This window comes from Miniopterus natalensis, chromosome 2, assembly GCF_054644295.1.
Source record: "Miniopterus natalensis isolate mMinNat1 chromosome 2, mMinNat1.hap1, whole genome shotgun sequence".
NCBI classification, from domain to species: domain Eukaryota; kingdom Metazoa; phylum Chordata; class Mammalia; order Chiroptera; family Miniopteridae; genus Miniopterus; species Miniopterus natalensis.
Genome location: NC_142082.1, coordinates 81661358 through 81689292, shown reverse-complemented (window position 1 = coordinate 81689292; position 27935 = coordinate 81661358). Strand labels below are relative to the sequence as shown.

At 39.2% G+C, this 27935-nt stretch overlaps 1 protein-coding gene across 1 annotated transcript in view; it reads left to right on the top strand.

The window, feature by feature from the left end:
• Nucleotides 1-1126: 1126 nt before the first annotated feature.
• HTR2A (5-hydroxytryptamine receptor 2A) overlaps nucleotides 1127-27935 on the top strand; it is a 73802-nt gene continuing 46993 nt past the window's right edge. Inside the window, exons 1-2 of the mRNA XM_016199505.2 lie at nucleotides 1127-1608; nucleotides 4499-4699. Of these exons, the coding sequence (XP_016054991.2) occupies nucleotides 1197-1608; nucleotides 4499-4699 (613 nt within the window). The 5' untranslated portion in view covers nucleotides 1127-1196. The remainder of the gene's footprint in view (nucleotides 1609-4498; nucleotides 4700-27935) is intronic.

The window sequence follows — 27935 nt, the reverse complement described above, 5'->3', positions numbered from 1 at the left end:
TGCCGTGCATGACACACAGACAGAGGCAGGTCTGACGACGACGGGGATGAGACGCCTGAGAGCTAGCTAGCCCATTCCCGTGGAAACCACGTGTCCCTCAGTGCAGGCAGCTCTTCCTACTTTGCTGTGCGATTTCTTTGTGTGACTTCAAGAGGGGCTTGTGAATGATTTCTAAATGTGTGCCTCCCTGGGGCGAGCTGCCTGGGGAGGGAGTAACCCTGCCAAACAGGGACAGAGGAAGCCGACAGGGACCTCGCAGTGTTGGAACTGGCTCGACCCTTGCATGCAGTTTTTGAAATCGGCAAAAGAGAAATCAGATTACTATCATATTATGCTGGTGGAAGCTCAAGGAGAAGGGACTCTCTACCAGCTTAAGGATCATGAGAGATGGAGGGAGTTACAGAACAGCAGTGTGTCTTATGCGTGGACCCTGACGACAAATGTAAGTTTTCATGTTCTCATACTATATTTTATTGCTGTGTAATTTTCTTTTTGGCTTGAAATTATGCTTGGCCAAAAGGTAATCATCTCACAATGAGAATTTCTAGTGTGGAAAGTTGTTAATCTTTGCTTAAGACTTTTTTCTTTTATTAACTAAGCAATATAATATAAACTGAAATTTCTGACAGCAACTGTGGCAATTCAGCCCAAGACTGACTGAGAACTAAAACCCAAAGTACATTCAGTTACTGTGGGATTAACACTGGATGTATTTTTAATTGACTTTCTTAATGCAGAAGGCATGCAACCCGCTGTTTTGGCTTGCATGCTATTTTAATGCTGCTGTGGCTAACCTCGGGCGACCAGCATAGCCAACAGAATGAAGGAGATAAACGAGATTCCTGGTAGTCACAAAACTTTTCTTTTTTGGTCAGGATCACATTTTTCTCCCCGAATGCTCAAAACTCTTCAGCCTCTATGCTAAAAGTCATTCTGCTTTTTTGACCTTGCTTTGGAGAAAAAAATGAAGCCAAACAGAGGACTCTGCTAAAATTGTGAAGGAAGGAAATATAAAGAGCCACTGCAGTTCTTTAACTACTATTGCAATAATGGGAGGAAAAAAGTCAGCCAGAGGAGCCCAGCGTGTACACCAGCCTCAGTGTGACAGAGTGTGGAGACACAAAAATGGATGGTGACCAGAGCCTATAACCTGTTAGTTTTTCTACACTTCATCTGCTACAAGTTCCAGCTTAGAAATGGATATTCTTTGTGAAGAAAACACTTCTCTGAGCTCAAGTACAAACTGCTTGATGCAACTAAATGATGGCACAAGGCTTTACAATAATGACTTTAATTCTGGAGAAGCTAACACTTCAGATGCATTTAACTGGACAGTGGACTCAGAAAATCGAACCAACCTTTCCTGTGAGGGCTGTCTCTCACCACCGTGCTTCTCCTTACTTCACCTCCAGGAGAAAAACTGGTCTGCTTTGCTGACAGCTGTAGTGATTATTCTGACCATTGCTGGAAACATACTCGTCATCATGGCAGTGTCCCTAGAGAAAAAGCTGCAGAATGCCACCAACTATTTCCTGATGTCACTTGCCATAGCTGATATGCTGCTGGGCTTCCTTGTCATGCCCGTGTCCATGTTAACCATCCTGTATGGTGAGTGGCGTTAGTTTCCCAGCTGTACCCACAGGAGTAATAGAGAGCATGTGCATGTCATTAGCAGAGGAGCCAGGGCTCAAGGGACAAAATAAACACAGGGCTTTGTTCATGAACAAGGCTACCGTGTTACACTAGTTACTTAAACTTTACTCTTAAAATGGGGTTTCACATATTTTTTTAAAAAAGACAACCTATTGTCTGTGATCATTGAAGAGTTTTGTGCTTTGAAATATATACACTTTAGGTGGAAAATATTATAAGTGCCCCAATACAGTCATAAAGCAATAACTTTGTCATTCTGAATCCACTTGATTTTCACTCCTTTATATTCCCAAATATTCCAGCCTTTAGGACAGAACAGTTTTATCTTTGGCATAGTTTACAGCACTTCTAATGAAGTGGTAAAACCTTCCCAATTACCTGGGAATATCTGCAGGAAGAACATTAGTGGTGCAGTGGGTTTAGTGTTAAAATATGCAGTCTCCATTAGAATAAATGAATTATCCCAATTTTAATTGTTCCCTGCCCAGGTAAGCTAATTTGGAAGGGTGCCTTTGAGTTCTACCCTCAGCTCTTTAAAAATGCATATGCATAAACTCCACCGGTCTGGTGTGGAGAGGGGTGGAAAATGGAAGGAGGTTCATCTTGCTTTCTTCTCAAAAGAGTTTGAAAGAGTCAAACCTCTCAGCAAGTCAGCATGCACAGGGGCGGCTTCAGCTGGGAGCAGAATGTGATGCTCTTTCCAAATTATAAGTAATACAACCAGATTTTTCCAGAGGCGGGGGGAGGGACGGAGGAGGGGAGGGAGGGACTATTGAGACTGCCGACAGGCACATCAGCAGTCACCCAGAGCTGGAAACAGGTTGAGTGCTGTCTTTAAGAGGGGATTTTTTGGCCAAGTCTTAGGGGCTAAAAAAAATATCAATCCAGCCCTGAGGAGTGGGGAGGAGTGGGAAGGAGGAAGAGGAGGAAGGTGAGGAACGGAGAGCAGATTCCAGTCTGCACAGGGCGGATAGGGCTCATTACCAAACCAGCCTGCTTGATCACTCTGATGTCACCACCAGATCATTTCATTAAATTCGCTGTCATTTCCCAGACATTTTGGAGAAGTCCTCGCTTCCTAAAACCCCACCCTGCTCAAAAGCAAACTCCAGGAGTGAGGGATGACTCTCCACAGAGCTCGGGAACCAAAACCGCGGAGGGAGGGTGGGGATGATCCCGCGCGGCTGGCGTGGGCGGGGCAAGCACCAGCCGGCGGGTGAGGAAGCCGGGACTCGCCGGGGCCTCGGGCTCCGGGTTGCAAGGGCGCCCCCTGGCGGCAGCCGCTCCACGGGTAGCCGCCTCCAGCCCTGAGCTGAGCTCCTCCCTGGACTGTCCTCCAGGACTCCGCAGGGCGAGGAAACGCCCCCTCCTTATCCCTACTGCGGAAACCCCGACTAAGGCTTGCGGCTGCCTCCTTGCAGAGAAAACTTCTTTAAGAGCCAACATCAGTTCCGACCAGGCTGAGCATGGCTTCCCCCCAGGCGCTGCTAAGGAAAAGGCTCTAGCTTTAGCTCAAGCTCTTTGCAAATAATCTGTGTGAAAGGCACTAAATTAGGCTTGTATCCTGCAACCCTTACTTTTCTGAATACCCGTGGTGGCATTTTGGTAGAGAGAGTATGTTTGAAAATGGAGAGTTTGTTCAGCTTTTTAGGTCTGCAATATTGTAAAGAAAAGGTGGTCTTATAATTTTCCTTCTCACATGCACACAGACCTAACACTATTGCTTATGCTGTTATCAGAATTAATTAGGTTTACGTAGCCATTTGATTCCCCCTAAAACAAACAAAAGTACACTTTGCCTATGTCCATAAAGCATATCCTTTCTCCGTAATACAGCAGGCGACTTTCTTCGGTGGTTCTCCCAGTGGAATCATCTGGAGAGCTTTAAAATACTTAGTATTTGGAATCCACCTCTACCCACCCTCCTAGGCATCAAGACATCCCTAAAGCTCTCCAGCTGATTCTAATGAGGGGCCATAATGAGAACCACCGCCCTAAATAGTGGTTGCCAAAGTGGGGTTCCTGGACCAGCAGCATCAGCACCCCCTGGGAATTTGTTAGAGATGTAAACTCTTCTGCCCCACTACAGACTAACAGAATCAGTCTCCAGAGGTGGGGCCCACCTGGGAGTGCTGATGCTCACTAAAGTTTGAGAACTACTACCCTGAAACAATTTCAGGACAGGAACACCATGCTTTTCTTCACCAATGTCTTCAACTCCCGCTCCCCATAAGCCCCAAGTTTGAGTTTAACCCCAAAGCATTATTAGGTAATTATGTTTCATTTTTACAGGTAAAGACATATTCTCATTCTGGATTTTAATCATTTGTCCCTTCACACCAATAGTGCTTATTGAGAAACTACCAAATGCCATCACAGGGTAACTGAGCAGTTATAATGATGACTAAGGGGTGGACCTAACCTCAGGAAACCTAAAATGTGTGAAAGATGTGTGAATAAGTAAGGACAGTACACTGTGAGGTGCCTCGGCACAGGCGCCCAAAACATGTTATAACTTATGACCGAAGTAACTTAAAAACAACAAACAAACAAAAAAAGATATGTTTTGTTAGGCAGAACGGAGTAAAAGAAGTGCTCAAGAGAACCTGTTTACCCCAACAAAATGAAATAGTTCCAGCCAAAAGAAATGTTCATCAACCAGTGAAATCCTAGTATAGTTAACCACAGTTGCTATTAGGCTTTTCTGAAATATTGAAAATAGCTTATGTTACCCTTTGCTGCCTCTTGTGCCTTTCCCCAGGATGGAAACAGTTGCAGTAGTGGAGAATCCACATGCCGGAGGCAGCATCCGGCTGCTTACTGACTCTAAGCTTCTGCATCCTAGGTTACAGGTGGCCTCTGCCGAGCAAGCTCTGTGCAGTCTGGATTTACCTGGATGTGCTTTTCTCCACGGCTTCCATCATGCACCTCTGTGCCATCTCGCTGGACCGCTACGTTGCCATCCAGAACCCCATCCATCACAGCCGCTTCAATTCCAGAACTAAGGCATTTCTGAAAATAATTGCTGTTTGGACCATATCAGTAGGTAAGTGAGAACAATATTTAAGAATTCCCTTTGAAATGACAGTTCATGCCTTCCAAGGACACCTGTTCTGTTTTATTGCACTAAAGCAGAACATCCTGAATCTATTGTTTGTTGCAAGGTATGTTGCAACATAGTAATGATCAGATTTGCTTTAGGAAAGAAAAAACCCATTCATGTCACTAGCTGACAACATAAATTTGTATTGCTTTGCACAGGTAAGAATATATATACCAATAGAGTCCAAATCAGGAATAACTGCAACTAGCCACCTTCAAAAACTTTTTCCCCATTTCATGCTTTCAAATTCACTTCTATGAATTTGAGTTTGCCGGAGACCTCAACATTTATTATAATCACTGGACTTGTGGTCAGTATAAGAATACAGGGCCCCATACTGGAGTATATAGAACTTCTGGGGGCTAGGAAAAGTGCCTTGTACTGAGCTCAGAGGGAGAAGGTGAGAACAGAGGAAGGTGGTTGGACTTGCTCACAGGGCAGGTATTTTAGCTGGCCCAGGGTCTCTGGACCCCTTCCTCCTTTTGTGACACCTCACACTAGAGGACTTCAACCCGCTTCATAAAGGTTAATTGCACACATTCACCTGTAGCCAGTATTGATTTGTCACACACCTAACAATTGGGAAACCCCAGGTAGCGGAAGCTAGAAGGGGAGTTCCCAGGCAGCTAAGTCAATTGCACTTGTCACCTCAACAGGCTTAGTCAGTAACCAAAGATTCCCCAGGATTTGTTTTGAAGTCACAAAGCTTTGCAGGCAGAAATGCTGTACCTGCTTATGGCCACCTGGATGTCAGTATCTACTAACATGAAAGACTATGGGATTTGATGGCAGGCTTGACATCAAGGGCCATGTGAGTCTATCCACAGCTTTGTAATAAAAATGCAAATTTATAAAAAGCAAATAATATATGTTTCAGTTCCTGTTGTTTTCCTTGCTACTTAAGGTATAATCTGCAGAGTAGGTAGCTCTACTCTGTAGGTGAGGAAATTGGGGTGCAAAAAGTGAAATGACCTGTGCAAGGCCCACCTTAGCACAGGAAAGTTTTTGTATGATGGGGATACTCACAAATTACATTGGTATGATTTTCAAAATTTGGAAAGTCTTATCTCTTTCCCATTTTCAACTTCACATGACAGTCTGTGGGAGACAAAACAAAAGATCTTGCTGTACTTATTTGATGGATTAGGGAAGCGAAGTAAACAGAGGTTTTGTGGCTTGCAAAGAGCAGCAGGACTATGCTGCTGAATGTACCTCCTAACTGAGGAACTAGTTCTTGCTCCCAAAAACTGTTTATGGTTTCTGGACCTGTGCAATCTTGAACTCATTCTGTTAGGAGTGATTCTCAATCCCAGCTGCACATAAGAACCCCTGGGGAGCATTATAGGCCCATAGTAGATCCCAGTGATTCTAAGGTACAGAATCAGGGTTGAGGACCACTGTGAATCCTGAGACAGACCGTCAAAGAGGGAGTGGCAATTAGTTTTAGAATTCCCAGTTGATTCTTTCTATAGATTCCAGTTTTCTGGAATAATTCTCCATGTTTTCATCTATTTTCTTAAATATTAGTCACTGTTATTTGGATATCTGAGTAACCTTGGAATTGCTATTCTGTAGGGGTTTTTTCCTCTTGCTTCTGTCAATTATGCCTGGTAATTTTTTTAAATTGAATATTGAATGCTTTTAAAAAAAAAAAATTGTGGATACTCTGTTGATGTTCTCTTTCTTCAGAGAGAAGTTCTTTAGCTTTAGCAGGCAGTTAGAATGGGTACCCTCAATTCAGTCAGGGGCTGCATTAATTTTAGGTCTGTGTCTAGTTTACCCTTATACCTAGGGTATATTCCCTCCATGACCTCAGATGAAAGCCTTCAGAGCTCTTTAGCACCTTAAGTTACTGCTAAATCTTTAGCTATTCATCCTCTCAGTTTGTCCTGCTAACAAATTGGCAAATGCCTTGAAGGGAAAGGCAGCTCACACTATTACTGTACTTTTTCACTCTTCCCTTCACTCCAGAGTCTTAACTCCTGAAATCCTGACTGCTTTGTTAGCCCTGATCCCCTGAAACAGTTTGGGCCTTTAATTCTGCTTTATTTGGTACTAATATTACCATATCTCTTCCTTATGCTTTGAATCTCTCCAGTGTATCATTCTTTTCTCATCCCCTCATTTTACTGTCTTTGTTCCTTTGTTTTATGTATATTTTCACAGTTAACTTACAGATGCATATTTTTAAACAAAATCTGGCAGTGACTGCCTTTTGATAATGAAATTCATCCTGTTTACAGTACTGTGGCAAGGGACATAATCTGTTTTATTTCTCTCATCTTATTTTATATTCACCATATATTTTTCTTTGTAATAGTTTATCCATTTGCCCCCATTTCATATGTTTGCTGCTAGCACAATGTCTTCATTTCCTTCACCCCATCCGTTAGTTTGAGGTTCTACTTGGCTTTTCGTTTCCATCCCAAATAGTCATTATTACACTGATTTCTATTAATATATCTAAAATAAATCATAATCCCACTAAACTGTTTTATTCCTTATTCACGAGTCCCAATTCATAGGTTTTAGATTATTTTCATAATTTTAAAATAATCTAGTGGTGCAAAAGAGAACAGGCTGACAGCTCTTAAAGGGGAAGGGCAGTGGGGGACTGGATAAAGAAGATGAAGGGATTAGGAAAAAATCCGTAGACACAGACAACTGTATGGCAATTGCCAGAGGGAAAGGGGGTGGGGGGAGGTAGGAGAGGGTAAAGGGGGAACAAATGGTGATGGAAGGAGACTTGACTTGGGGTGGTGAACACAAAATACAATGTACAGAGGACATATTATAGAATTATACACATGAAACCTACATAATTTTATTAACCAATGTCACTCCAATAAATTCAATACAAAAAATTTTAAAAGTAATAATTTAGTGGTACAATAGATCTTTTTAAGTCAAAAAATGCAGAAACCATAAAGAAACATATAGACATAGCTGACTACATGAGAAATTGTAAGTTTTATATGGCTAAAATCAATTATAAGCAAAATTAAAATATTTCAGTGTATATGCATAACAGACCAAGTGTTGATCTCCTTAACATACATTTTGATAAAAAAAATGAAAAGACAAACAATCCAATAGGAACATAAACTATATGAACAGGCAATTCACAGAGATACAACTTGAAATGAACAATAAAGCTCATGAAAAAATGTTTAGCCTTTTAACAGTCATGGAAATGTAATTTAAGACAATAATGCAATACCATTTTTACCCATCTGATTGGCAAAATGAAAATGAGTGAAAACACCCATTTTGGTTTGGAGATATGGTGCCCTATGTACTCTCATAATCTGTTTGTGTAATATGAATTGTTTATACTTGAACAGTCTAGCAAAAGTTACTAAAATTTGACCTACCAATCCCATGAGATAACATGTTCTACAGAAAAACAAAAGTGCATATAAGACTCTTTAATACTGCAATTTTGGGGAATAGCAATTTTGGGAAAAGTGGAAAGGTTGGGTTATGGTTTTTATCTAAATTATGGAATATTTTGCAGCTGTTAAAAATACTGAGCTGGGGTTATTTGATATTCAACTGGAAGAGTGGCCATGAAGTTAAGTGCAAAAAGCATGTTTTGAAGTGCTATGTATGATCTGAGCCCATTCTGATAAAATAATAATAGTAATAATATAGAGAGATAAATATGTATTAGCACTGAGAAACTGTTGAAAGAATTCACACTTGTCAAGAAGGTGAAATTTAAAAGAGTGGCAGGATTGTTATATTTATCCTTATGTACTTCTATAAAGTTTTGTCACAAATCTGATGATGAAAAACAGTTACACCTGCTTGGTGGGAGAGAAGGCTTCGTAGAGGAAGTGGCTGACCTTCAAAGTTTGCTAGGATCCAGCAAATGGCAACCTTAGTAACCATATCATAGATTACTCAAGTTTCCTTACACTAGTCATTTTTGAGATTTGCTGCTTCTTTCCCACTGCTTACTGCTCCTAGCTTGGTCATTTTATTTTTTCCAAGGCTTCCATCTAATTCTGAGGAAAATGAATATAATTACAAGTCAATTGCATTTTCTACTTGTGAACTTCTCTGAGTAAAGGAGTGATGACAGAAAAGCCTGAAGCATTAGATTAAGAATGATCCTAGGATCCTCTGTGGATTTCATTTTCCCTTCACAAACCCAATATTCATGATCAGAGGTAACTGTGATTTCACGACAATATTTAAAGTGAACAAACCCTTCCTCATGATGTTTGCCTTGCTAATGCCAGAGAGAAAAGACAATGGATGCTACTCATTCCCAACCATCTTAGCAGGTAAAGGTATAAATCAGATAAAAAGAAAATGACTATTTATATACTGTCATATTTTGACAAGCAAGCAAAGACACCAATTTAAGTTTTATTGCACTTATTTCATTTCAGAAATATATTTGTAGTTCTTGGAGTAATTTTGAAGTATAATGGGTCTAAATAGAAATATTTTTCCCCTCAAGGCTAAGCATGACCACGTATTTTATGCATTATTACTTTTCTAGAGAAAAGGCAAGCTGTGTCACATTTATTAGGGTATTTTACCTTCCCAAACTATGACAAATGTGCATCAGTTCTAAACTAAATGCTTAGGTCACTGGTTCCAAACTCTGGCCTTCAGGCAAGTTGAAAACTCACCTTTCCTACCTAGGCGGGACAGATATATTAAGAAGCTTTGAGGGACAGTAGAAATAATGCATCTCACAGTAGTTTTAGTTTGTAGTCTTTTAATTAAGATTTTTAGTACCTTTTTATGTTTATGAGCAAATTTATATTTTGTTTTCTGTGGGTGTTGCCCATAGTTTTTGCTGTAGAACTTGAAGTCAGACTACTGGTTCTGTTCCTTATAAACTGTGTGACCAAGGGCAAGTTACTTAACCTCTCTGCACCTTAGGTTCCCAATGAATAAATGATGATAGTAACAACACCATAAAACATATGAGGTTGTTTTAATGATTAAGTGAATAAATACAATGTTTGTATCATAAGTGTTATACATTTACAACATTATTTAACATTTTTCTGTAAGGTTCTTGGTTTTTCTAACATAAATTAAGGGAATTAGCTTTTTGGCTTGTTTTCACACGTGTCTATGTAGTCCCAATGTATTACTTGTCGCTTAACATTGATTTTGGTAGTATTTTTCACATGAAATTTTATTTTTATGTAATTTTTATTTATAAATGCTTTTTCTCCTTTATGGCTTCTGAATTTTGAATCATTATTAAAATTGCCTTTTCCACTACAAAGTTACAAAGGAACTGTTCCATATTATCTTCCATTACTATTTATGATTTTGTTGTATGGTTTTGTCTTTAAACCAATTAGAATTTAATCTGTGATTTAATTTTTTCTACACAGCTACTTATACCATTTATTTCCTCATTGGTTTGGTATGCTACCTTTATCATATACTGAGTTCCTATATATACAGGGAAAGGTAAGAGTAGGTTTATAGTTGTGAGTGTGGTATACAGTTTATTTTTGTATTACAGTATTTATTAATTATTGCATTATTTTCTGTATGAAAAACTGTAAACATACTTTTGTCCCACCCTGCACTTAGTTTTACTTCTGCACTTTTTCTGTTCTAATGATCAGTCTGTTCATTCACCTGTCACATACTTTTGATCGAGGACATATAATTATGGCTTTCATTATCTCTTAGATCTAGTAGTCCTTCATTCTTCTTTTTCACACTTTTTTTGACCATTTTCATGTGCTTCTTACGTGAGTTTGAGAACCTCAGCTTCTGTCAGCTTCTACCTAATTCCAGGGTAAAAAATAATTGCTTTTTTATTGGAATTGCATGTAACTTTATAAATTAACTTTTTAGACCTATGTGCTTTTTTTGGTCCTGGTGTGTCTTTTTTTGGGGGGGTGGCTTTTCTTGGGGGGTAAGCAGCTTCAAATTCTTTATGGAATGAAGTGAATATATAAACAAATATAACTACTAAAAATTTTAACACTTAAGGTTTAAAAAATTACATGCACATTTAGGTCCAACAGGAATGATAAATATGTATGTTTAATTTTTCTATCATACCATGTCTTCTGACAAAAATGCTTAGAAAAATACAAAATAAACCAGCTGAATAAAATCACCTCAGAACCAGATGGTGTTCTGTTGGCCTTTCTGCTGAGGCACCCAGCTGTGCTGCCTGAAACAGTGTCTGAAGAGCCCACTTGGGACTTTCTCCTCTGGGACGGGACAGGTTTTTGTCTGCCTTGCTTATTGGCAAGAGTCAGCCCAAGAACTAGGTTTCAGAGATTCGTCGGGCAACCTGTTCTCTGTCCCACCACTTAGAGATCGCATTGTAGGTCAACACCTACCAGGATCCAGAAGGAATCTTGTGAAGAATTAGTCTAATTTGCCTTTCCCTCAGTTTTGCTATCTTTGCATTTTCTCTCCTAGGTGAAATCAAATTACCTCCCCTTTGTCTCCTTCTTTTTGCCCCTGCCACACGCATAGTCATACCCAGAGGCCCAGGAGAGAGCTCTGGGCACCATCCAGCCTGCAGGTGAATAGGTCAGTGTCCAGGAGCAGGGATGTCCGCAGCCATGTGGGGAGAGGTTGCTGTGCTTCCCTAGAGGATTGCAGCACCAGGCAGCTGCCGAGGGGCCAGCCCTGCTGCCACCGCCCTGAAGCAAAGGCTCTGCAGGGCCACTTCCTACTCCTCCCACCTCCTTCTCGTGTCCTTGGAGTGCAGCAATCCTTTCCCTTTCTGCCCACAGCTGCAAGAGAATTTAGGAACATCTCCCCCGCCTGACCAGCTCTTTTCATATTTAGGAACATAACATCACGGAAAGCCTATGCTCTTGGAGGACATGTCGTCCTTCAGGATGCTCGCCCATGGGTAAGAGGCTGTTTGGTAGCCCAGGCAGAGTGACAGCTGACTTTTCTCTGCATGGCAGACTCTGGCCATTGCTATGGGACAGCATGCTCAATAAAACAGCAGTTAGTAGTGTACACCCTCTATGCCCACTGGAAACCGATGAAAAAAATTAAATGATCCAGAGATAAAGAAGAAGCGCTCTATCTTTTGTCAGACTGTTGATTTGGCCTGCTTCACAGACTGCGCTTCTTTGCTCTTTTGCTCTCATTCTTTAAAGCAGGAGGAGGAAGAGGAGAAGGAGCAGGGCTGGGATGTATGTTGCTTCTGGCCATTTAAAGCAGAGGACTAGTATCCATATACGTTCCCCTCCTGCCACCTCCTGCCGTGGGCTGTCAGGAACCTGCAGGCTCTGGAGGCTCCCCTCAGATTTCATCCTTTGAGAACGCCCCTCAGTCGTCCCTTTCTACTTGTAATCCTTTGACTCTGTATTTGCATTTCAAGCTGTTCCTTCCAAACCCTACTGACCTTTGCTGCAGTTCTTTCTTTTATTTGATTTGGCCCTTTCTTTAAATTCTGTTACTCTATAAACCAGGTCCTATCCGCTGTCTGTCTTCCAAAGAGTCCTCCATAATTTGTAAAATACTAATGAGAATAGACCCTTTTTCTTTTCGTGGGTTGTCACAATTTATTCTTATCAAAGCATTTTATCTTTTTAAATTACTAAATGGAATTTTAAGAGAGATAGTACAGACACATGTGCTTGGATACTATCTTGATCCACCAAAAATGTTATATCTATATATGCATATATGTATATATATATCTTTTATCATTCCTTAGTGTACTTTTATGTATTCATTTAATTCTGTGGCCTGCTCTCTCCTCTGCAAGCTGTCTCCTCCCGTGGCTCCTTCCCTCCCCTCTCTGGTCTTTCTCCGTTGTTTTGGTAGACTCCTTTTCCTCTTACTCCTTAGGTGGTAAATATGCTCTAGAGATCCAGTCTCCACATTCTCACACTTTATTCTCCCTTATTTTGCTGGGTTCTTTCCATTTCCATGGATCCACCTATTAACAGAACACTGATGAGCTGATCAATCTATATTCTAGCCCACAGTGTTGTTCCCCAGGGCTTCAGACTCCTGCATCCAACTGTCGATGGACACTTCTAGCCAGAAGTCTCGCGGGAACCTCAGTCTTATCTGATCAAAAGCTGTACCGTCTGCCATTTCTTCTCTTGAAATATATATCTTAAAACATGGCACTAATGTCTACTCAGTCACTAGACACCCAGGATTGATTCCTCTCCTTCCTCACCTCCATATCCAAGTAATTGAACAGTCCTTTGGTTTTTCCTTGCGAGCTATTTCATAACTCATCCCCTTTCTTTCCAACCCCCACCATCTCCCTCCTATACTACTGTAAACATGTTCCTATCTACAGGCTTTTTGCTGTCATTCTCTGCCTCGTCACTGAAGTCAACTGTATAACATACAGATTTAACTAAATCACTCTCCTGTTGGAAATCCTTGAATGACTTTGCTGCCAGGAGATTACAGATCCTTAAATGAGAGACAAGGCCCCCGGAAATAGGGTCCCTACCTACACCTCCATGCCATTTCCTACCACAGTTTGCCTCACATTTTATTCTCCAGCTACAATAAATTGCCCATTATCCCCATGTCATTTCACCTTTATTTTTGTATCTTCTGCTTCAAATTCCTTCTCATCTCCTTGCCTGGCTAATTTCTGCTTTTCTTTTGGCATCACCTCCTCTAGGAAGCCTTCTCCACTTATCCTCTCTCTCCAAGGATTAGTTACTTGCCCTGCTTCGGTTCTTCCATAATCCTCCCATATGTTACCTTTTCACATATCATATCATGTTTATTCCCCCACTAGATCATGAATTTCCAGGGAACAAAAAATGAAAAACAAAAAAAGTTATACTTCATCTTAAGCCCAAGTTCTTTAATAGATAATGCCTATCCAAGAATGCATGCATGCAAAAATTAATTCTAGATTCTGACACTGAAAACACCTTTAAGAAACTTTTATTTCCTTATGTGCTTGGTTTCAAAAGGCTATTTTTAAATAGGCTTTCATGTAAATAAGGGGAAAGCAAATATTTATATAAAAATAGACTTTTCTTTTTTTACTTTATGCCAACCATGTTGTAGTTACGATAAATGCCAAAATAATGGTGTCTGTAAGGAGGAGATATCAGTGTACTTTTTCCCCACCAGCTGGTGAGCTTTGCTTTGAGATGTTTAAGACTTATCTGGAAAGTATATTAGAATCATCCTCCTCTAAGCCAGGTTCTGTCACATCAGAATCTACATAGCCTCTCAAGGTAGTTTTCTTTTAACTTGGGTTTTTTAAACCGCTATAAAAACGGGTTAATGTATCTCCTGGATGGCTCATGAGTTCTCAGGCAGTAGTCATTAATGGGTCTCCACATTCCACAGTCCAGATATCAACTTTGCAAGTTCAGATTTCTTTTTTTCCTTTTTTTTTTCTTTTATGAAAGGATGATCACACTCCAGGAAGTTGACTTACAATACACTGACAAGTAACAATACACTGATTTATTTAATGCATAGTTAATATATACCCATTTTCTTGGATCCTATCACCTACAAGGGAAATTCCTTCCTGGTAGGGCAATCCTCTCAAAAGGCCATAGAAAACAGCAACATGAAGCTATCAAGGGTCCACAATGGGCCATGTGCAACACAAGCATGTGAGAATTAAATGAGAGTACAAGTATTCACCAAAGGATTTGACAAGCGTTTACCAGAGGACACAATGCATATGTTTTCAAACTTTTTTAAAACATGAATTAAAATGTAAGTACAAAGCAAAAAGCTTATGATGTGATGGAGAAAGACTTGCTATAACAGAAAACAGAATTTGCCATTATAATAAAGATGCAAAGAACTCAGCAGAGCTGGGGATAAGGGAAGGTGGCATGAAGATGGAAATGTTTGAGTTGAGCTTTGAAAGATGAAGAGAAGTTGGGAAAATGGAGAATGAGACAGAATTTTCCAAGAAGAGAGAATAATGTGGGAGAAAGACATTACGTACAATATAGCTTGATAAACAAAGGGTTGAGATATATGAACTTCACAGTCCTTTAAAGAATATTTTAACAACTCTATAACAGTGATGAAGTGCCCCTTTCCACTCTAAAGACGTCTGTCTGTAAATAAGCAAGACTAGTTGTCTAGAATCAGAACATCTTTCCCCTAGAAAGTACTGAAATAATGCCGAAGATTTCTTAGCTATAAGACTCTTTTTCAAATATTATTTCAGTCATCAAAATAATCTATTCTATATAATATTACAGTTCTAAGATCAGTACTTATATTAGTCATGTTATAGGTGCTGGCTGACTTTTAAAGAGGAACCTTGGAATCTTGGGTAAGCAGAGAGAGATGTTTTTATCAGGCATTTTCAAACTTTTCTTCTAAAGAGTCACTTCTAAAAAGATTTCTGCAGATGAACAGCTCATCTATTTTTGTTATAATCCTCCTTTGTTTTAACTCCAGAAGGTGGCATTTTCTGACCTTTCCCTGTTTTATGAGCCCTTACTTGGTTGAGAGTAACCACCTTTGTTTTAGCCACAAGGATTCAAGAAACAAAAAGTACACCAGCACTTTAAACTATCTTCCTAAATTTTGTTTCTAATCTCATAGCTCTCATTTTTTAATTAATATTTTATTTCTGGAATTTGGACTGTTGGGAAATGAAGGTGGATGGAAACTTCTTGCCCAATTCCTATAAGAATGTGTCTTTAAGAACCTTAATGAAAAATGTTCCTAGAGCTTGCCATTATCTAAGTTTTTAAAACAACTTCAAAATGGTGAAGTTGGTCTCCTACATTTTTCTAATTTCTATGGAATGGAATCATCATGACTCTTTTTCATATTCCTATTCCATTTTTATTTTAAAATTATTTTTTCTTTTTCAATTACAGTTGACATACAATATTAAATTAGTTACAGGTGTACAACCCAATGGTTAGACATTATATAACTTACTAAGTGATCATCCTGATAAATCTCATACCCATCTGACACCATGCCTAGTTATTAGAATATTATTGCTGCACTTTACATCCCCATGACTATTCTTACAACTACCAATTTGTACTTCTTAATCCCTTCACCTTTTTCACCCATTGCCCCAACCCCTCCTCCCATCTGGCAACACAAAGTATTCTCTGCGTCTATGATTCTGATACTGTTTTGCTTATTTATTTTGTTTTTAGATTCAATGTTGATAGATGCATATTTATTGTCATTTGTTGTTCTTATTTTTTATCTTTTTTTCTTCTTAACAAAGTCCCTTTAAAATTTCATGTAATACAGATTTGGTGGTGATGATCTCCTTTAGCTTTTTCTTGTCTGGGAAGCTTTTGATGTCCTTCAATTCTAAATGATAGTTTTACTGGGTAGAGTGATCTTGGTTGCAGGTCCTTGCTTTTCACCATTTTGAATATTTCTTGCCAATCTGCAAAGTTTCTGTTGAGAAATCAGCTGAGAGACATATGGGAGCTTTCTTGGAGGTAACTAATTGCTTTTCTCTTGCTGCTTTTAAGATTTTCTTTGTCTTTAACCTTTTGCTTTGTAATATGATGTGTCTTGGTGTGGGCCCCTCGGTTCATCTTGTTTGGTACTCTGAATTTCCTGGATTTGTAAGTCTATTTCCTTCACCAGGTCAGGGAAGTTTTCTGTCATTTTTTTGAATGGGTTTTCAATTACTTGCTCTCTCTCTTCTCCTCTGGTACCCCAATGATGCAAATATTGGTACACTTGATGTTGTCCGAGAGGCTCCTTACACTATTCTCATTTTTTTGGATTATTTTTTCTTCTTCTGATTGGGTGTTTTTTGCTTCCTTATATTCCAAATCGCTGATTTGATTCTCAGCTTCATCTACTCTACTGTCGATTCCCTGTAAATTATTATTATTATTATTTAAATATATCTTTATTGATTTCAGAGAGAGGAAAGGAGAGGGAGAGAAAGAGATAGAAACATCAATGATGAGAGTCATTGACTGGCTGCCTCCTGCACACCCCCGACTGGGGATCGAGCCTGCAACCTGGGCATGTGCCCTGACCAGGAATCAAACCCCAATCACCTGGATCCTAGGTCAATGCTCAACCTCTGAGCCATGCCCAGTCGGGTGATTCCCTATAAATTATTCATTTCAGTTAGTATATCCTACATGTCTCACTGATTCTTTTTAATGGTTTTCATGTCCTTTATATGCTGTTGAAGTTCCCACTACATTAATCTACTATTCCCCTGAGTTCACTGAGCATTCTTATAACCAGTGTTTTGAACTCTGCATCTAGTAGATTGCTTGTCTCCATTTTGTTTAGTTCTTTTTCTGGAGTTTTGTTCTCTTCTTTTATTTGGGAAATGTTTGTCTTCTTATTTTGTCAGCCTTCTTGTGTTTGTTTCTATGCATTACATAGAGCTGATGTCTCCCAGGCTTGGTGTAGTGGCCTAGTATAACAGGCATCCTATAGGGTCTAGTGGCACAGCCTCCCCATTCATCCCAGCTGGGCACTCCAGGTGTGGCTCACCCCCTCCCACCTCCCTCCCCACCCTGTGTGGGCTATGTATATCCTCCTAGTGTAGTTGAGCCTTGATTGCTATTGGCATGTCAACTGGAGGGATTTACCCCCCCCCCCAGGCCAATCAGCTGCAAGGACTGGTTGCAACCACCATGGAAGATCTGCTGTGCAGGGGCCCACCCCACAGAGAAGGACTCCCTTCAGTGGGGCTCTGTGCCCATTGATTCTGCCCCTTGAGTGTGCCCCTTGTGGAGGTAGTTGGGTGGTGCTTCAACATGGTCTGAAGCTGTATAGTGGATGTGCTGTCTCTGGGGCCTCCTGAGGTGCAGGCCAAGGTCAGTTACCACCTGTGTTCTGTCTGGGGCCACATGGCATGAGCTAAAAAGTGATCTGCAGGTGAGTGACACTTGTACTGGGCTTGGAGGTGCCCAGGAGAGGCCTAGCTATGAACCAAGGCCAGCTGCTGCTAGTGCCAGGCCTGGGGCCACTTACCAAGAGGTACAGGGTACACAGAGGCCAGATGCTGCTTATTTGAGAGTTTTTAGGGAAGTCTGAAGCATGAGCCAAGACAGGCCATTCATGTAGAAAAGCCACTAGAAATAGCTTGGGTGGGCCCGCAAGTTGGGTGGGGCAGGATCTTAGGGAATCACCAGGATGGAGCAAACAGTAATAACCAGGTTGGTGGAGACTCAGAAATGGCACCCACCTACCCACTTTGTCATGGGGGAACTCAAAGAAAGAACAATGGCCTCTGCCAGCACTTCTGTCTGGGAGAAAGTTGCCCCTCCCCCTGATGCCAGACAATTTAGTTCCTCTCTGTATTGTCTCTGGTGCCTTTTGAGCTGCCTGCCCAGCCAGCACTGGACCTCAGAGGGAGTGAGTCTGAGTAAATTCATTTTTGGTCCCTTTAAACGGAATTGCCTGGGACTCCAGCAGCTCTCCTCACTCAGCCTCAATTCCCACTTGTTTTTATAGCCATAAGTTACGGCGACCTCTATCCCTGGCACTGGAAGTCTGGGCTGGGGAGGCTGGTGTAGGCTGGGACCCCTCACCCCTTGGGGGAACCTCCAAAGCCAAGATATTCCTCCTGATTTTTATCTGCCACACGTGGATGTGGGACCAGCTTATTGCATGTCTCTGCCCCTCCTACCAGTTTACATGTAGCTTTTTCTTTATATACTTAGTTGTAGGACTTTGTTCAGCTAGATTCCAAGTACTTCTGAAAGATGGTTGTTCTGTAGTTTAGCTCTAATTTTGATGTGGTTGTAGGAGGATGCAGGTACCACATTTATGTGTACTGCCATCTTCACCAGAAGCCCTCCTCTTCCTTTCAACTCCCAAATGAACCATTTAAAGATTTATATAAATGACCACATTTACAGGTTAACTCAAATGCTTAAAACATGACCAACTTAATTCCCACTGCTCATTTTCTTCAACAGTACCACCAGTTTACACATTTGATATAGGAACTTCAAAAATCATCCTGTTGATGTAGAAACCAAAGGCCTGTCTAATTCAGGGGGTGCTCTTGCTTCCCTGATACAGCAATTAACTCATCTATTTGGTGAGGTAAGGGCTGTTGCTTATTAAAATTTTGTGTCACCCAATGAAAGACATTTAACCCTGCCTGGAATAAAGTTGATCTTCATTTATTGTGTTTGGTGGGCTGGTTTTTGCATCTATTTCCATTGTAGGCACTGGCTTCTGAGACCCTGGTAAGTACCCAAGGTTTCTCTGCTTAAAAGGAAAGGAGAGGTTCCTTTTATGTTTCCCAGCTACCCTAACTCCCCAATTCCTTCCTATTCACATCTACCAGTGTTCTATTTTGTCTCCAACCATTCTATTCAGGCACCATCATTCTTACATGTATATTGAGCCATTATGTGCTAGATGCTCATGATGCAAAGACATCAAACTTTCTATCATTCTGTTTTAACAGACATGCTCCCCGGATATACTTGAAGACAGTATCCCTGTTGATTAGTTTGTCTCCTAAAGCCATCCATTAAAGAGTCTAACCCATAAAGGAGAAAAAAGAATGAATGTCCATTTGACCATATATAAGAGCTCAATTATGTTGTTTGGTTGATTCAATAAAATGAATGAATTTTTTAAAAAAAGAGAGAAAGGAAGAAAATGAAGGAAGGGGTAAGAAAATAAAAGGAGGGAGAGAAACAGGGTTTTCTGAGGGGCCTTTGTAGCTTCCCTGACCCCAATAGCAAGTCATCTTTAAAGTAATATGTCCACTGGTGCCCACTTTTTCACATATGAGACCTCACCTGGCAAAGTATGGCAAAAGAAAGTTTGGATAAACATCTCTGTAGTAGCTTTTCCGGGATTTTCATAGATTTAATGTCTGTTTCCATAAAAACAGGTTTGGCAAAGCTGGTCATTGACATAAGCTAAGAATGAGAAACATATACCATGAGAAATTCACATTCTAACTTCAGGCAAAAGCTCAAAGTCACACTTTTGTCTTTTTTCATAACTTGGAGCTTTAAACTCAGCAGGAGAGTGCCTTATTAATTCAAGCAAGAAATATTTTCATTATATTAATGAGGTTTCATTTTTTACTGTTTACATTTCTCATAAAAGTGAAAGCAATTACAGTAACAATGTTAGTAGGGAATGTTCCTCAAGGGAATGGAGAACTTTTAGATTCTGGTTGTGGTCTTCAGAACTCCCACTACCAGCCCTTCCCTCAGTGAACTGTCTTAGCCAGCACTTGCTCAACTGACTGAGGTATTTTTTTCATGTTTTGCTAAACCATTTTTGTAAGAGTGTTAAAGAAAAGTGAATGAAAAACTCAGAGAATGAGCCTGGAATTTGAAAGTAACATATTTTTCTAATCAACCATAATCACGATCAGACTAATATCTAAAACAATGTGAAATAGACAAAAATAATGACTCATAACTGAAGACAATTTCACTCTTGTACAAGAAACTACTTTGTTGATTTTGTTTATCTTTATTGTTGAGAGTATTACAGATGTCCCCCCTTTCTTCCCCCCCGTTATCCCCCTCCACCAGGTTCCCATCCCATCCCAGTCCTTTACCATCCTATTGTCTGTATCCATGGGTAATGCAATAAGTTCTTTGGTTAACCTCTTCCCACCCACCCCCATTACCTTTCCTTCTGAGGTTCATCAGTCACTTCCATGTTTCCATGCCTCTGGTTCTATTTTATTCATCAGTTTATTTTATTCATTAGATTTCACATATAAGTGAGATGATGTGATACTTGTCTTTGATTGCCTTATTTCACTTAGCATAATCATCTCTAGGTCCCTCCATGCTGTCTCAAAGGGTAAGAGATCCTTCTTTTTTACAGCTGCATAGTATTCCATGGTGTAAATGTACCACAGCTTTTTTAGCCACTCATCTACTGTTGGGCACTTGGGCTGTTTCCAGATCTTAGCTATTGTAAATTGTGCTGCTATGAACATAGGGGTACATAAGTTCTTTCCGGTGAGTGCCTCAGGATTCTTAGGATATATTCCTAGAAGCGGGATCACTGGGTCAAATGGCAGTTCCATTTTTCATTTCTGAAGAAACTCCACACCGTTTTCCATATTAGCTGTACCAGTCTGCATTCCCACCAGCAGTGTACTAGGGTCCCCTTTTCTCCACACCCTTGCCAGCACTTGTTTGTTGATTTATTGATGGTAGCCATTCTGGCAGGTGTGAGGTAGCAACTTATTGTTTTAATTTGCATCTCTCTGATTAGTGACACTGAACTTTTCATGTCTCTTAGCCATTTGTATGTGCTCTTTGGAGAAGTACTTTTTCAGGTCCTCTGCCCATTTTTTAATCAGATTGTTTGTCTTCCTTTTGTTGAGTTATATGAGTACTTTATATTTTTTGGAAATTAACCTCTTGTTAGATGTATGATTGGCAAATATGTTCTCCCATACAGTGGGTTCCCTTTTCATTTTGATGCTGGTTTCTTTTGCTGCGCAGAAGCTTTATAGTTTGATGTGGTCCTATTTCTTTTTTTCCTTTCTCTTTCCATGGTGATGTACTGGCAAACATATTGCTACGTGAGATGTCTGAGATTTTGCTACCTATGTTTTCTTCTAGGATTTTTATGGTTTCATAGCTTACATTTAAGTAGTTTATCCATTTTGAGTTTATTCTTATGTATGGTGTAAGTTGGTGGCCTAGTTTCATTTTTTTTCATGTACCTGTCCAATTTTCTCAACATCATTTATTAAAGAGACTGTCTTTACTCCATTGTATGTTCTTGCCTCCTTTGTCAAATAATGGTTTGGGTCAATTTCTGGGTTCTCTGTTCTGTTCCATTGATCTGTGTGCTTGTTCATGTGTCAGTACCAGGCTGTTTTGATTACAATGGCTTTGTAGTATAACTTGATATACAGTATTGTGATCCCTCCAACTTGTTTTCTTTTTCAAGATTGCTGCAGCTATTCGAGGTCTTTTTTGGTTCCATAAGAATTTTTTGGAGTATTTGTTCTAGATCTTTGAAATATGCCATGGTATTTTACAGGGATTGTGGTGAATCTATAGATTGCTTTGGGTAGTATAGACATTTTAATGATGTTAATGCTTCCAATCCATGAACACAGTATATTCTTCCACTTGCTGATATCTTCCTCTATCTCTTCCTTTAACATCTTGTAGTTTTCAGAGTACAGGTCTTTTACCTCCTTGGTTAAGTTTATTCCCATGTATCAAGAACCTACTGTGTTTCTGTAAATGATGACTTTTCTATAAGGAAACATTGGAAATGCATTAAAATTAGTAGGAAATGTATATTTATGGGGACTATTCCCAGATAATCTGATTCAGCAGGAATTGAGTGGAAGCTCAGGAAGCACTGCCTGAACTATCTCTTTAGAATTTGGATAGATTTTTTTCACATACATTCTCATAGATTGCATATATACTCTTTAAAATTTCAGATTTGTAAATTTCATGTACACTTATTTGCAAGAAACTATGTAAGCAGTTCCACCAGTAGTGCACGGAGCTGTCAAACAATGCAATAGAGCATACTAGGTTTTTAACCTCTCAAGGGCAGGGTAGGACCATGTCTTATTTGTCTTTGAGTTCCTCAAGCAGGTGCATTGGCCTTGATTCTTCATAATCTATTCTCACTTTATCTTTGGTGTAAAAACTAAATTTAAGAGTATTACCTTGACCAAACTGGTCAAGGCAATAAAGTAACTTCTCACATGCCAAAGAGCAAGCACCATGATATTTTAAAGATATGACTTGCCCATCAATAACACATTACCAGAATTTAAGAGAAAAAAATAAAAGATACAACTGAAGTAAATTCCCTGGAGCTCTTTTGAAATAGTTTAGAAAAAAATCATGTCTTGTGTGAGATTTATCTAGAATTTAATTACATTTGATAATCCTTTCCAGCTCTATAATTCCATTTTCCACTGTTAGGTCTCAATACCCAAAATTGTCAGCACACTTCTGAACAAAGGTGTCTTTGTTCTGGTAGCAAGGGATTCTATTTCTATGTCTCTATTTGACCTTCAAAATCACACTCAGAACAAGTTGGGTGTCGAAATACAAAGAAGGCTCCTGAAACCTCTTATTGGCCTGGCCAAAACATGTGGTATATCTACAAGGACAGTCTGTTTGCCTATCTGGAAAGTACACTAACACTTTGTAATTATTTTGAAATAGTGTTGGTTTTGGGTGAGTCAACTAAATTATTGACCCATTAGAAATAGTAATGCCAAGTAGTCTATTTTCAGGATGATTTGCTTGTCTCTTTTTCTATAATGGTTCAATGCAGAGCAGACAACTGATTATTTTGCAACCCAATCAGTGGTTCAGCATCCTGAAATAGGCCAGCAATAGAATTAGACCAGGAGAGGATCAATAGACCAGAAGGAGGTTTTTTTGTTTTGTTTTTTAATGTCTTTATTGATTTCAGAGAGAGGAAAGAGGAGGAAGGGGGAGGGGGAGGGGGAGAGAGAGGAACATCAATGGTGAGAGAGTCATTGACTGGCTGCCTCCTGCACTCCCCCCACTGGGGATCGAGCCCGCAACCCCGGGCATGTGCCCAGACTGGGAGTCAAACCACCATCTCCTGGATCATAGGTCGATGCTCAACCGCTGAGCCACACTGGTCAGGCAGGAGTTCTCTTTTAATCCAATCCTACCCTTTAAGAATTTAGTAGATAGCAATCATAAAGAAGACAGGGTGTTGTGATTCATTTCCCTTGCTTTTTCAGGTCAAAATTGACCATTTTAGTTTATGGGCTTTTAACAGATTTTTCACAAGGAAAGAATCAGAAATTGGAATCAGGTTGCATTTATATCTCTTTCAGAAGCGTTTGCTGTATTAAGCTTCTAGCATGTACTGAAGTTCAATTACTGGCAAGCTGAAATACTCACAATGTAAAAGATTCTAAAAGTTGAGAGGGAAGAGAGTTGGGATGATGGGTTTAGTTAATTTAGTATAAATTTACAATACACTAACAACATTTTTAAGTTAGACCTTCCAGCACCAAGGTTTTTTATCTATAACACATTGTCATGCAGAGCTCAGCACAAGATAAGCTGCACTGGCCGGATGAGCAGAGTATTAAGAAGCAGGCAACCTGGGTTGTCTGGCTTTTGTTAGCATGTGAGCTTTGTAAGTCAGTTTCCCCACTTGTAAAATAAGGAGCTTAGACTACCACATTCATAAGCTAATAATTACCTCTATAGTCCTGTAGTTAATATAACTTGAATACTGAAGCATTGGTATTAAATGAGAATATTTAGTAAGATAGATCCCAAGTAAAACTTAATGGGAATTTAACTTATCTTTAAACCACTGGTTTATCTCTATTATCATTAATTTTAGCCCAGTTTAGGTATAACAAGTCTTCAGATTAAAATAGAATATAATTGATACAGCTCTAAGATAAAGGAAATCTACCTCAAAATTCCCAAGTTACTTTGCACATTAGTTGATTATACTAATAAAGATGCAAGGTATTGAGCCAACCTTTTCCCCCCCATTTTTTCTTTTTATAAAAAATTGAATAAAGCAATAGCATTTGAAATATTTTAGTCCTAGTGTTAACGAGACTCACATGATTTTTATTTGTGTGGAATTACATTCTTGGTTTTCCAAAGTCCCATTTCCCTTAATCCAGTTCTGGAAGTTGTGCAGTTGGGGATTCAGTAGAACTAGAAGCAAAGCCAGTGTCCAGAGCTTCTGTCCGGTGATGGAGCTGGGTCCTGTTGAGCATTAGGCTAATTGTAGTCCATCAGTCCATTGTGTGGGGTCTACCTGACTGTGAGCCATGTGGGAGAATGCAAGACAGCAGGATCATGAGAGTCCCACCAGCCAGGAGTCAAGAGTACAAGAGAGAAAGAGTGAGAACCCAGAGAGCAAACTCCTTTACTTGAGAGATTAAATATCTTAAATCTTTCCCCACTTGTAGTGGCCATGCCTACTGACCAATGACCTGTTCCCAGGAGTGGCTGACAAGCGAGTACCTTCCCTGTTTCACCCAGACTTTACTAGGCATGTGTCTGTTCTCCCCGTCCAGTCCCTTTGGGTGGCTACCTAGGGAGTGTTAAACTGCAGCTTCCTGGCAAATCTGCATAAATAACTATAATAGTTGGCCTTCCCTTTGTTCCTTTCCAGTTATTTATAACTGGGTTAATTACAATGATATCACAGTTTTTGTTTTTGTTTTGTCCCCCACATACAGCAAACATATCATTTGTGCTATTCTGTATTCTGATATTTTCACATAACACTGTATAAACATGAGGAGCTTGGACTACTGAATTCCTAAGCTAATTATCAATTTCCATTTTTCCATATGGGCTTCACAATTATGATTTTTAATGGCTGCAAGCTATTCCCTCATGTTGGTATAATAGCATAATCTATTAGTTGTTCTCCCAATTCTGTTTCCAGTTTTGACTAATGAAGTAGTCTATTCAAAACAGTAATTTGACATTTGATATGGTTTATTCTATCCCTAGTAGTCTATATTTGTCCTTTTAATTTCACTTGCCTATAATTACCTCGGGTATATTTACTTTGGTAATTTCTTCACTTTTTTCTGTTTAAGAAAGCTTTTATTTACCAATTTAGAAGTTACTTTTTTTTTTAATTACAAAGATATGCAGTTTTAAATTTTTTTGTTGTAAAATAACGAATTTGCCATTTTAATTATTTTTATGTATTAATTCAGTCTTATTACATTTATAATCTTGTGTAACTATCACACAAGATCCCAAACTTATTTCCAAATTTATTACCCAAAACAAAAACTCTAACCATTAAGCAATTATTCTTCATTTCCTCTTACCTCAGCCCCTGGTTACCTCTAATCTATTTGTCTATGAATTTGTCCATTTTAGATATTTTACGTAAGTGGAATTGTATTTGTCCTTTCCTGTCTGGCTCACTTAGCATGTTTGCAAAGTTTGTCTATATTATAGCCATGTATCAAAACTTCATTCCTTTTTATAACTAAATAATAATCTATTATATGTATATTTTGTTTATGGATTTGCTTGTTGATGGACACTTGGGTTATTGCCACCTTTTGTCATTGTGAATGAGAATGTGATAAACACTGGCATACAAGAATTTGTTCTAATCCCATTTTCAGTTATTTTATTTACCAAGGAGTAATTGCTGGTTCATATGGCAATTCTACATTTAGCTTTTTTGAGGAGCTGCCAAACGTTTTCCACAGTAACTGCAACATTTTACATTACCTTCAGCAAAGTATGAGAGTTCCATTTTTCACAGCAAAGTTTGTTACTTTCTGTTTTTTATTCTAGCCATCCTGGTGTGTGTGAATTAGGATCTCTAGGATCTCATTGTGGCTTTTTTTAAATTTGCATTTCCTTAGTGACAAATGTCATTTCCTGTGCTTATTGGCCTTCGTATATATCTTTGGAGAATGTCTATTCAAGTCTGTTGCCCATTTAATTGGGCTGTTTCTTTTGTTCAGTTTTCTAAGTCAATATGTATATATCTCCAGAATATTCAGGAGAAGTTTTAACAACCAGAATATATATATCTATTCTGGATGGATATTAAAACTTTCAGATATGATTTGCAAATATTTTCTCCTATTTAAAGGTTGTGATTTTACTTTGATAATGTCCTTAGATACACATGAGTATAAATTTTGGTGAAATCCAATTTATCTACTTTTTTCCTGTTTTTTGTGCTTTTGGTGTCATATCTACTTCAATCCCTTTTTATTTATTAATCTATTTTTCCCTTATAGTTCCTTCAGATTCTTTAATGTCACTTTATCACCACAAGTTATATTATTGAACAACCTGGGAATAAAAAAGTAAAGATTTGCAAAAAGTTGTCTTCCTAAATTTCTGATTTAAAAATATTTTAGTAAGTATTGAAATTTTTCTGTTTGGAATGTTAATTTAGCTCTGAATAACTTTTTTCCATCTTTATATAAAAGGTGATATTCTAGTAGCTAGTGAATGTAGATGTAGTTTATAAAGCACTTTTTGATGGTCTAAGGATAAATAGCCACTCTAGACTTTCTTGGGGAAGTGCCTGAAGATAAATAACAATGCTGTATAAAGGATAAAGTAGGATCCAGTTAAATATAGGGAATTTAAGATATATTCTCTATGAGTAGGTTCTGTCAAAGAACTAGGCATAATAATTATACATCTTCTAGGGTGCTAATTCTCTCATTTAAGGAAAAAATAAAACCAGCAGTGATGTTTTAGGGAAATGTTAGATAGGTTGTATATAATTCCTTGAGTTAAGGCTTGCTTATGGTCACATGGTTGATTCCTCCAAATACATGATCTGCTGAATAGTTTTTTTGTTCGTGGCAATGCCTTCACCCTCAAAGACCTTGTACAGATGTTACCGACTGGGGTTATCAGCTGGGACCTTGGTTCTTCTTGTGGATGCAGAAAAGATTTTAAGGTCAACGAAAATGAAAGTAAAGTGAAGTGGGATTTATTGAAAGTACACTCCAAGTGAGTATTGGGCCAGTTGAGAGAGACAGACAATGGCCCCAATCTCCTTGGTTATATGGCTTAAATGAGGGATTTTCTGGGTGGAGACTTTCATTTGCATTCAGGGATGATTGACAGAAAGGGGTTATATAACTGTATTTCTTCTGTGCCTTTTCCCATAATGCATACAGAAAAACCCACAGGGTGGGGGGTCAAACCACAATGCAAATTTCGTAATTAGTCCAGAGCCCTAGTAAGGTCACATTTAGCTCATGTCGTTTTCCTCTGAGCTTGTGCAAAGAACCCGCTGGTTCCAAACCTGTCGGCTGGCTGTGTGCTGGCCGCTGGGCCACCCATAGAGGGGTGGTCTGAAGGCAATGTGGGTCCGACCCGTCAGGACCCTAAGGCAGGCCCCACCCCAGCTGCTCATGTTTAACGTCCTAACAGAAATATTAAGTCTCAATACCAAGCTTTGCCTCCTTTTCATCTTCAGGTTGCATTTCCAGCCCTAGAGCAGCTTTCAGTAATTTCATTCAGCTTGACTCTCTGACCCAGTCATGGCAGCTTTGCACATCCAAAGATGCTAAACTTTCAGATTATTTAAATGTTATGGGCTTCCTGAAGTCTGACCTTTCTATACAAAAGACATCCCCATAGTTTAAGAGAGATGAGAAAAAAAAAAAAAGGTGTTTGAAAATGGAAACAAAATTTCCATTGCTAGTCTGTTGAATTCACAAATTTGTGATCTAGGTTTCCAGTTAATCACATAAGGAGACAGCTACTTAAGGACTGACCATCTC